The sequence below is a fragment of the Cimex lectularius genome, unplaced genomic scaffold, assembly GCF_000648675.2.
Source record: "Cimex lectularius strain Harlan isolate CLEC.00 unplaced genomic scaffold, Clec_2.1 scaffold138, whole genome shotgun sequence".
In the NCBI taxonomy this organism is placed as follows: Eukaryota; Metazoa; Arthropoda; class Insecta; order Hemiptera; family Cimicidae; genus Cimex; species Cimex lectularius.
Window position 1 is genome coordinate 920,001 of NW_019394229.1, and position 12,484 is coordinate 932,484.

The following is a 12,484-nucleotide window of genomic DNA, read 5'->3' on the forward strand; positions in this document are numbered from 1 at the left end:
AATTTCCATTGCAATTAGCATTTAAAAATTGATGTGTCCGATTACGAGAGTAGATTTGTTTAAATAAAATAATTATCACCGTAACATAACAAAATTGGCCCTTCTAGTTTAAGTTTGACAAAAATTTTCAACATTCCACTTTGATTAACACATAAGGACAAACATATTAGTCCTCCCTTTCGAAACTAGTGTTTATTGATCATTCATTAACCAGTGTTCAAAACAACTTTACGTTCTATCGTAAGTAAAAAAAAATTACAAGTAAAAAAATATAGTCAAATTTTGCACTAAAGAAAACTATTCTCTCTCTCTCTCTCTCTCTCTCTCTCTCTCTCTCTCTCTCTCTCTCTCTCTCTCCNAGGTTTCAGAAAAACATTTTCTTTATCGTGCCAACGTTTCGATCTTTATTGAGCCCTGAAGATGATCTCAATAAAGATCGAAACGTTGGCACGATAAAGAAAATATTTTTCTAAAACCTACGTCACACCAGACCGCATTTCACGATCTCTGAATAATCATTATTAATAATGGTTTTTTTCCTGCGTTCATCAGTGAGTTTGATTCCAATTTAATTTCTATTAGGTTTTTCTTTATGTGATGCTGTCTGAAAATGGAAATACTGTAATGCATTTATGATAACGAGTTCAATTATTGAATACAAATAGTTATCAATAAATAGTGTATACGTTATTTTCTTGGCCTTGCGTACCATTCAAGAATGAAAGATAAATATGTTGAGAACAATACAAATAAATGTCATCAATCGTTCATTCATGCATTCTTTCTCAAATCCAAAATGTGTATTTATTTACGTGGCGAATTGTTTTCTATTTTTCTATCTTGCATTTGAATTATTACAGTTGATATTCACTTGCTTGTGACTTTATACTATGCATTTGTCGCCTATTCTTAAATTATTAAATGCACATAAAATTACGACATTCTTATAGTGGTCGCGATTGATGGGATTATTGTAGCGAACTCAACAAGAAGCAATTGAGCCGCGTTGAATCTGAAATCACCCCGGCCACAGTGTCGAACCTAGTTGCAATCCAACTTTCGTCAGCTGTACAATCGACATTTAACCGATCTTACATCTCTCATCCATCTTTGTGGAATTACGTGTTTTGTTCTTGTACACGTGCGTAAAATGCGTCTCAGTTCGTAGGATGTTGTTCGTACGTTCGCAGATAAGCAGAGTCAGATTTCAGGTGGGGAAAGAACCGCTACACCGCTGCTTCCGGACCTTTTTATTAATTCCGATGATGAAAATGGTGAAATTTCACCATCCGATAGACGCAGGCTTTCCAATTTCGTAATATCCCTCTTTTTTTCCAGTCCTGAACTTATTCTTCTGGACATAAAATGTGAAACTGTGATTTTCATCAGCGTTGATTTAATAAGTCAGGAAGTGCAAAGCCCGAACACCAACTGAGAGAATAGACCAATAGATCATCGTTTTCAATCTTAACTAAACGGAGAAAATGTTTTGTCTACTTTCTTCTAAGATGCTGAGCAGTTCAATAACAACATTCGATAAGTTTTGAAATGCGGACGATTATACTGTTAGGAAACGTTTGGACATAATCCCAGCATCTAACGAAACGCTCTTCCGGAATTTTCGCTTCAACTTTCTCCTAATTTGTGAATCCTTCTCTAGACTGGTTTGATTTTTATGAATATAAAACAAATCTATAAAACATTGAGTGATTGGTATTTTTAAGTCGTAATCCTGTTTATCTTCCGCTTAAGTAAACTTTATCATATAAGGGACTGTTTGTACAAAAAGTCAAACAATTGTTTCACATCTTGCCTTTAAAATACACTAGAAATCTTATCTGAATTATTTCAAACTTTCATTTGTCTATTGATTTTGTTTATTCTCCCTTTTTTTAATCATTTAGAATGAAAAAATTATTTCTCTTTACAAAAAATACCAGATAAGGTATAAATTTACTAATTAAAAGTCGATATCGTGACACAATACGTACGACATGTGAGAGTATTGAATTTTACTTTTTAATTCCAGCCTGGGAGATCATTTTTTCAACCTAAATATTGAAGTATTTAATTTTATCTTGAGTTCGGAACATTAAATTTGAATGTGTGGTGGTTAATGACCGTTAATCGATAATTATTCAGAAATCGTGAGATGCGGTCTGGTGTGATGTAGGTTTCAGAAAAACATTTTCTTTATCGTGCCAACGTTTCGATCTTTATTGAGATCATTATTCAGGGCTCAAAGTGTTTGTCTTCTGTGTAATTGTGCCATTCTTGCTTGTCATGTTGAGAGTTGCCCACGGGGCGCCATTTTCAACTAATACATTTTATAAATAAATTAAAAATAAAACCAGCATTAGATAAATAAAACAATTATAATGCACTAAACATACATCATGCTCAATATACATATATACAGTGGACGCCGCTTAAAAGACTCACTTTGGGACCAGCAAAAATTGAGTCTTATAAGTGAATGAACCTTATAAGCGAAGAAAACAAGATTGTAGAATGTATGTAATACACAAACTTTATTTTACTTGTCAGTACATATAGACATAGCGTATCATTCACCTCTAAAGTAAAAATTATTTGGAGATCGTGAGGTGCGATCTGGTATGACGTAGGTTTTCATGCCAACGTTTCGATCTTTATTGAGATCATCTTCAGGGCTCAAAGTGTTTGTTTTCTGCGTAATTGTGTCATTGTTGTGTGTGTATCTGCACTCTCACCACGACACACAAGAATGGCACAATTACACAGAAGACAAACACTGAGCCCTGAAGATGATCTCAATAAAGATCGAAACGTTGGCACCATAAAGAAAATGTTTTTCTGAAACCTACATCTCACCTCACGATTTCTGAATAATTAAATTTTAAAATGAAATAGGTGTATGAAGTACAACAGTTTCATATTCCACTTGTTAACTGAAACAACACTCCTATGAAATTTACTTCCTGTAGAATTATAAGAATTCCACATACTAAAAACTAAATAAATTGTGTCGCACTTGACTTCATTCTAAGTCTAGTTCATCGAAACACTGCGGTTTTCATTGTCGTTCTTATGATTTGTATGAACTGCTTTACTATTGAGATTTCTTCTTGAAGTCGGTTGGGTGATGATTCTGTTGTTGGATTGTTTCCTTTTATCCTGGTTTGATGTGTCAGACTCTATATATTCTAGGTGGCTAAAGAGCCTTATGAACTGCGTCCTTAAATTGGCACTATTGTGCTCCTCGAGCTTCAGCCTGTTTATGTGCCTGCATTTTCTTGACAGTTGCTTGTATTCGGCTTATTTGCCTACACATTCTGTCAGAAGAGTTTAGTCTTCACTGGTGGATTTCTCATGTAAGCGCACAAGTGACTAATTTGATTACAACCAATTTAATCCATTGGTGATTGACAACGTTCAATTCTGATTTGGTTCTAGCATAATCATTACCGATGTCGTCAAATTGTTGCGTGAAGTGCGTTTTGATCGTTGCGTCCTTTTGAGTCTTGCAATATTACTGATCCTGATCCAAAATCGAGTTTCCATAGTTTCAGCCGTATTTACGTTGCTAACAAAAATTTCGAAGAAATGTCCTAACGTTGGATTATACGAGAGGTGATGTGATAATCCTGTAAAGAATCCAAGCCAATATTTCTAGAAGAATATTTGATCCTCATCAACAATCAATTCATAGGTACATACTTTTTAACTTTCGTACGACTCTTTCTCTCGTTTCAGCCTTTCCGATTTGGCGGATTGTGGTTAAAAATGGCATTTCGTCAAATTTAGAACTTTAATCTCGTTAGAGCGATATAGAAGGGAAGGACGCGTCGGGGCCGGCTCGCGTGCCTCCCCAAGAAGCCACACGTAATGGAATCTGATTAAAAAGAGGAAAGAATTCTATTAAAAGAGTGTAAATGCGTACAAACGGCTCGAAGTCGAAAATTTTTCCCCGTGCGCGCTGGCATGGCTTCAAAGGGTTTTTAGTACAAGCTGATTAATGCGTTCAAAAATTTCGAATTTTGTCATTTAGGCTCCATCCTGCATTTATATTTTATCCCACTACTATTAACCTTCGTCGAGTACCGCCCATGATCGATTTCGAGTGGTCTCAGTCCTCGTGCATTTGTATGTTTTAGCATAATCGCTTTTTTTCAGTCTTGCTTATAACCACAAATTTAATCAACCAATACAACACCGAAAAGCACAATTATCACATCATGCATCAGCCTTAATAAATAATACATTGTAAAAGAAAACTCCTGCAAAATGTATGAGGATTTATAATTAATTTTCCTGCTTTCATAGTGAAAATTGAAAAATTAATATTAACAACATATATCACTTAAACTGCACGATATATAATTTATAAACTGCATGATACAAACAAGATAAAACATCAGAGATTTACACTGTGATGTTAAGTGTTCCATGACGTTTACATGCAAAAATTCTATTATACATGATAAATGTCAATGTGACATTTGCCAGACCACACAACCATAACCTCATAGAATAGTGACCACATTTCTTTAGAATGTAGACACGGAGAACATCATTTTAAAAATGTTTAAAGTGTTAGATGTATTGACATACTACTCGACGGACAATCAAAATTTCCAGTGAATTACAAAAGATTAATATATACCATGGTTCTCAAACCTATATGGACGAAATGTTACTAACTCTGGGGTCAACTAAGCATTCCAACTCCTAACGCATCCAAAGATTCCAATCAAAAGTCTAAGAAAAATTTCTTTGGTTTCTTTTCAGGAACTAGATAACCATCAAATTAATTTTCTTTTTATTGATATCTCGGGGACATCACCCTCCCTTCATCAGTCTCGTTTTCTTTTTGGGAACACATGATAAAAAGTCAAAAACCAGAAAAGAAGAGTAAAAAATATATAAAATACCTAACAAAAATTGTTAACCCTCCTGATTGTGTTTTCTTGAAAATGGTTTAGTGTTAAATGTATCGACCACTTTTGTTCATGAATAGTCTGGATCTCGGGATGGTCTGGATGGAAAAAATCAAATTCAATTCTTACTGCCAAGCTTCACAGAACTTGGCAATGTTGGGGCTGAGTTGGTCTTCAAAAACATTTGAAACCTCATTTTGAAAAGAAATATTTAAGTTGTTTTGCCCTGATGACGATTTTAAGATCAAAAGCTAGGCAGATAACAAATGAATTTGTTTTTTCATCCAGACCATACATGCGGAGATCCAAACTATTTGCGTTTTAATTGTTAACTTTCAAAATGATTTTATATCATTAAATATGAATAATTAACAACATAATGAAACATTGAAAGCTGATGGTGTTTTATAATATAATGAACTTTTTTAAAATACTAATTATAATAAATTTTTATTGTTTTCAGTGTGGTTCGCTGGAAGTGGGGTGTGAGTGGAGGGTACCAACAATGGAGAGTATGGTAGGAGGGACAGGAGGGCAGCAGAGGTTAGCTGTGTTGAGCTATGAACAAGTACGGCGCCTCAATGACCTCATGGACGAGGTGGTGTCAGTCCATGGACGCGGGAATTTTCCGACTCTGGAAGTTCGTTTGAAAGATCTGGTCAATGTTGTGCGGTCTAAACTAGAAGCAGACGCACGGAGCGGTGGAGCAGGCCTTAAAGTATGTTACTTTTTTTTTTTTTTTTTATAGATTGGTATTAATTGTAAATTTTAATTTTCAGGTAAGGGATATTAGACTGAATGGTGGAGCTGCTTCACATGTGCTGGCGACTGAGTCAACACCTTACAACGATTTAGATCTTATTTTTGGCGTCGAGCTGTCCGGAGGACGCAACTTTGATCGAGTCAAAACAGCAGTGCTTTCTTCATTGTTTGATCTCCTACCAGAAGGTGTGAGTAGAAAGAGAATCACCACCTGCTCCATGAAGGAAGCCTATGTTGGGAAGATGGTCAAAGTGAATCACGATGGTGATCGCTGGTCACTCATCTCTCTCGGTAATTCGAGAGGGCACAGAAATGTAGAACTGAAATTTGTCGACTCAATGAAGAGGCCTTTCGAGTTCTCAGTCGACTCATTCCAGATTGTCCTAGACTCTCTTCTGCTGTTCTACGAGTGCTCCGAGTTGGCAATCGGTGAAAATTTTTACCCCACTGTCGTTGGTGAATCCGTCTATGGCGACTTCCAAGAAGCTCTTTATCACCTCCACAAAAAGCTTATCGCCACCAGGCACCCTGAGGAGATCAGAGGTGGTGGACTTCTTAAATACTGCAACCTCCTAGTTCGCTCCTACAAACCAGCCGAACCTGACCACATCAAGTTACTCGAACGCTACATGTGTTCAAGGTAAGCTCAATTTAATTATGATGATCTTTATGAATGTGAAATGGGCTACATACACTTTTGCACAGTGCAGCTAGTAAATTTTTATCTTATGTTTCCATTTTATGTATCATCATCAAATTAAAACATTACAGAGTGAAAACAGCATGTTTATATTTTTTACAATTTACTTGAGTTAGTTTATGGCATGCAAAATGTTTAATTTTATTTATTTACATGGCCCAAATAAAATTAATATTATTTATGTTTCAGGTTCTTCATTGACTTCCCTGATATAGGACAACAAAGGGCGAAGTTGGAGAATTACCTTTGGAACCACTTTGTGGGCGGGGCCGAAGAAGAGGGCCTGAAATACCAGTACCTGACCATCCTGCACAGTGTTGTTGAAGAATCAACGGTCTGTTTGATGGGGCACGAGAGGCGGCAGACCTTATGCTTAATCGAAGACCTCGCCTGCCAAGTTTTGTGCAACGAGCAGTCACGCTACCTTGCCCAACATCCTCCGACAATCATTTACGCAGGAGGCTATTACTACGCACCGATCCTCTCTCCCCCCTGTAACTGCACATCCTACATGACATGCACATCGTAACCGCGCACCTTGAAATAGTATTCATTCCTTTGTATACTATAACTATTTAAGAGCAATATTAACTACACCATAAGGGAATGATCAATGAAGCGACTGTGCATTCAAAATTTTGTTAAACATTTGTCCCAATGAAAAATGCGTCATTTGTCTTACGTCAGTCGTGAGTTTAACAAAAAATTTTTAGTAGAAAATATTTAAAAAAAATTATATACAAAAGTTTTTTTTGTTCTGAATATTGTTGTTAGTCAGTGTTGGGGTATTGGTTTCCCTACTAGTCCCTCCTGCAACTTCTCCGACCTCTACTTGCTAGATTCTAGATGTTAGGGGATTATAAAAGGATTAAAAAAATAGCTGACTTTTGAGCAAAAAATATGTAAAACTTAAAAACAAAAAAAAAAAAAACAAAAAAAAAGTAAAATTAATAACTAGATTTTTTCTTTGACTTCCGATATAAAATATCTAGAATTAATGTCATAAAAAATTAAAATATTGATAATTAACTTAGAAAGTAAATTTGTAAAAAATAAGTATATATATTTGCTGTTGTAAGAAAGATTTATGATGGTTTCACCTGAAGTGATATATATTATATAAACATAATATATTCTTTTATGTGTAAAAAGGTAAGTTTCAAAACACAAGGGCACTAACTTCACTGTAATTACCAAGGTGTTTTCAGTGTTATGTACAAAAAATGGTAATATTCCTAATGATGTTTTACTATTTTTGGGAATTGAAATTTATGATTATACCTATTTTATTTCAATCATGTTGATTGTTTATTATGTTTTGAGTCTTTTCTTTTCTTTATTGTATATTTTATAGTATAATTGATATGTCAATTGAGGTATTGTAGCAAACTGATTTAATAATGCACTTCTCAATATAAATATATATACAACAAAAAAATCGATAAAATTGAAAAACTATACAGCTGAAATATATAGAGCTTGTAATATTTAATTAAAAAGTGACAGGATCTATTTTCAACGCTGTTACTTGCAAATGCAAGAGAATTGTTCAAATTCATAAACAGCCTCTATATATTTCCCCTGTAGACAAAAAAAGTACCTTTATAAAATTGCTAAGCATTTCATTTTTAAGCATGGCAAAAAGTTTAATAGATTGTTATGCATTATCGTTTTACAAATTGTACATCAAAGCAACACCATAGTGTACTTCATTGTGGGTCCTTTTCTTTTTCTTTCTTTCTTTCTTTTTTTTTTTTTTCAAATTAAGTCGAAACAAAATATGATGAATGAGCAATGTTTCCTATTGCAGAGATAATTTTTAATTGAAATATATATTGTGATCTACCTATCTAATGATGATTTCTTTTTTTCTTCTATAACTCCTTCCTTGGAATGAATAAATGTTGACATACATTATAAAACAAAATTTTGCATCGATATATTTTCTCCAGAATTGAAGCTCAGTTAGCTATTGGGTTTAGTAAGAAATAAAAGATGGCAAATTAATTCAAATTCAATGAAAACAAAATATTTATATTAAAAAAAAGTTTTCACAAGAGCACTTTATTAATATTTTCTTCTTTTTGTTTTTTGCTTTATTTTCTTAATAGGTTATTGCTACACTGAAATGATTTTAGACAATTTTTTGTTTATAATAATGAGTTTTATTGCTTGTAGCACATAATTTTTGTTTTCAACATACTTATCTACACTTGACAACATTTTAGTGTACTGTATTAAAAAAAAAAAATTAAATTGCAGTTTGTTTTTTCACTCTTGGCTGGCCTATCAAGGAAGGAGTTGTATTTAAATTTAAATATTAAGCTTTTTTTCCTTTTTTTATTAATGTTTTAGATGTGCCAAAATGTGTTACCTATTAGATCTTGTGTCATATAAGGAAAAATATAATTTAAGAAAAAAACCTTATATGCACTCAAATAACTTAACTAATCCTTTAAATCATCGGTGATGGGTTAAAAAGTTAGTTTTTAAGTGTCAATAAAATAGCAGTTTAATTGTTAAGAGGATGGCTCTTTTTTTATTTTTTATTACTTTCATTTAAGATCTCCAATTTATTAAATGACCATAAAGACTGCATATCAAATTCTATACTTTCAAAAAGGAATCAATAATTTATATATTTTCAAAACAATATTTGAGAAAAATGTGATAATAGAGTGAAGAAATAAGACTTAGCAAATGTTTAAAAAAAATAATAGAGAAATTATAAGAACATATTTATATTTTGTAAGTTTAGTTAAAAACAGGGTAACACCAATTAAGCAGGAGGTGATTTAGTTTCAAACAACCAGTTCCAAGAAACTGTATTATGCCCTGTTAAAAAAAGAAATCAAATTGCAAAAGAATGTCTATTTACGAGGGTAATGGCTTTTAATCGGGCTCGATGAATTTAAAAAAAAATGTTTAAAACAACAAAGCCCCCTCATTATCTCTGCAATGGGCGTTTTTTGGTGATAATGACCATTGATGTAAATACTTTTATTATGACAAACATCAGAGCATTATTGTAAAGATTCACCTTATGTTAAGCTTTACAAGTACAAATTTAAATGATTTGGAAATTGTTTACGGTTGAACAAGTTTGTTAGTGAATTGAAGAGTCTATAGAAAGAAATTTATTATGTTGTACAACCCATCCTTTAAAATATGTTAAAATGTCAAATATATTTTTATAGACTGCATTAGTTTTCTGACTAGAAACACTACTAATGTTGAAGTTTAAAAAAAAAATCATTAAAACAATTTGCATAGTAGCCTTAATTATGTGCATATAAAATTTATTACATAATAAATGAGTGGAAATTAAATATATTAGTGAAACACCAGTCAGTATAAGTATATTGTTTTCTATTTGGGAACTTGATTAAACTACAGTTATGTATTTAGAGGAAAAAGGATTTCAAAACCAAGAATCATTTAGAATTTTTTTATATCTGATATTTTATTACTTGAATGAAAATTATATGGGAAACACTAATTGTGCGTTTAAAATACCAGCAAGTAACTTGAATATAATTCATAATGTATGTTTTATTGTAAATATAATATATTATTAATGAAGTGCTCATTTCCTATATTAAATAAAGCATGTAATTACTGAATTCAAAGAATAAAGTAATAAACAATAGTTTGTGTTTTATTTTTTCATAAAACACAAAGTTCCTACACTTCTCTTTTTTGGATATTTTATTAGAGCACAAACGTGACATTTCAGTTGATATTAGGAAAATGGGTCGTGTATTACAAAAAAAATTCAGTCATGAAAAAAGTATTCAGTGCCTAACTGAAGTTGTAGTCAGAACTGAAGAAACAAGGAAGCACAAAACTAAGGTGGATGGATTCGTAGGTATATCACAACTCTGGCCATTCAACTAACTGGTGAACAGCCACACAAGACAGAGAGAGACTTGAAGCAGCATACTCATTATAATTTTTGTGTACATTGTAACTCAATAATGGGTAGGAACATTAACGATGATTATATTCAAAATGTCAATTACAATTTCAAATGCACACTGAATTATATTGTGAAATGCAAACATTACGCTGTTATAAGAATGTGAAACAAAGGGAAAAAAAATTTCTTGTGTTGAAAGGGGGGGGGGTCCATACAAAACTGAACAGCCCACCAGAAAGCAATGACAGTGGAGGGTCGAAAATGCCTGGGCAGTACAAGAAACAAAGGAAAGGAATGTTTGAAAGTCTTCACCTTACGTGTGTAAACTGTCATTAATACTTCTAACTTGTTGAAATTGATGCTTGATCTCAACAGCGGTAGAATGTCAATTACCAAGTACATTCGAAACAATAAAACCATCATCTCTCTAAGATGTGGCATGATGGCAACGAGATCTATGTCTCCTTGAGTAACCTCCAGTATCTTGGATGTGATGGAATACCCTTCAGACAGTTGTTCTCGGATTGTTAAGCACCCTGGACAAATAAGTTGACTTCTTCCATCTTCCAACAATGCTATGATTCTAGCCAAATCTGTACCACTTAAAACAGTCACTCAAACAAATTTGAAAATTAAAAATGATACAACCTTTTAAAAAATCAAACCACCGAGTTAACTTTCTAAAAGTTAGAAAGAAGCTTCAGAAATACCATTATAAAAAAAATTGACTATTCAAATATTTATTTACAAAATCCAATTGTAAACACAAGTTTTATCTGTTCTATTTACCTCTAATCATTTAAAATGGACCGAATATTGTTGTAAAATTATCAATGGAGGATTGTCTAAGAGATAGTTAAAAATATTAAGGGTGGCCACTTTTTTTGTAAAAAGTAGTGATAAATATACAAATAACTGAAATAAAATTTAGATAAATGTTTATTGCTTGAAATGTATAACTTTATACATATGTTTTCGCACTGAATACTATCTCGTATATGATTTTTGTTCTTGATTAAAGTTGATAAAGTTGCAAGACATTGTGTTGTTAATAATTTTAGCCCATTATTATTTTAATTTAAATGGCTTACTTCTATTTCATTGAAGGTGTTTATAGACTTTTTTTACAAAGTTTTTGTAAATGTAAGGGGTTTTAATCTCCATTTGTACATTTAATATAAATACGCACAACACCCTTAAATTTTAATTTATTTAGGTTTATTTATATTTTGCATACCAAAAAATAGTTTTGGTTAAAAATAAGACATGTACAAAGAAAATTTTTACTTCCTAATTCTTAAAAAAAAAATAATAATAATAATAAAAATAAAAAGTATTGAGTAAAGTACAATAAATAAAAATGTAAAAAAATTTTTTTGCCTCCTTTAATATCGAATTTTGGCATGAATTACATCCGCTAAATGCCTTTGCATTCCTTGGAAAAGATTTCTGGTAAAATCCTTAGGAATTCTTTCCCCTTCATCAAGAATAGCCGTTTCCTACTGTTCTAGGGTGTTAGGACATGGGTTTCACCATTGTATTCATAGCTTAAGTTGGTTCAAAATGTGTTCAATTGGGTTTAAATCAGGACTTTGAGCTGGCCAGGCCAAGCACTCAATTTCAATCTCATTCACAAAGTCATCCACAATACATGCTCTATGGGGCCTGGCATTATCCAGAAAAAGCAAGAATCTAACCAATGGGGGACCTTTTACTCATGCCATTAAAGATCTTCCTGGGAACAGCCAATTCGGTGTGGGTGTCCAAGGAAAAGCCACCTCAGAATGTCAATGATTTACTGTGGAATACCACCTGAGGAACAATACAGCATGGGGTGTTCCTCCTGAGCGTCCATGTTACGCCCACTGAAGATTTGGCTTATTCACATCTCATCTATAAAGAGAACCTGTCCCAATCTTCCAATGTCCAATTCACACGTTCCCATGCAAATTGAAGCCTGGCCATTTTCTAAGCTGTGGTAAAGGTCCAACCAGGTTGAGTTTGACGTTAATTTCATTGAACATTTCTTCTTAATGGATTTCTTATCTCATTTTCTATAATGCTGTGGTTTTGTAGAGCCTGATGATGGTTGTATCTAAGGTCTCTCTCATCTGTAGATCTAGGGATGAAAGAGGCGGCCCCAAGGTCTTCTGCACTCGACATGAGTAGGTCTATTGTGCTTCT

General features: G+C 33.0%; 1 protein-coding gene across 2 annotated transcripts in view; it reads left to right on the top strand.

Moving 5' to 3' along the window:
• LOC106665016 (putative nucleotidyltransferase FAM46C) overlaps positions 1 to 9,633 on the top strand; it is a 434,493-nt gene extending 424,860 nt beyond the window's left edge. Inside the window, exons 3-5 of one of the 2 annotated variants that reach the window (XM_014391140.2) lie at positions 5,383 to 5,637; positions 5,699 to 6,321; positions 6,571 to 9,633. In XM_014391140.2, coding sequence (XP_014246626.1) covers positions 5,383 to 5,637; positions 5,699 to 6,321; positions 6,571 to 6,910 — 1,218 coding nt within the window. In that variant the 3' untranslated portion in view covers positions 6,911 to 9,633. The remainder of the gene's footprint in view (positions 1 to 5,382; positions 5,638 to 5,698; positions 6,322 to 6,570) is intronic. The other variant, XM_014391141.2, reaches the window with a different exon arrangement.
• Positions 9,634 to 12,484: the final 2,851 nt, after the last annotated feature.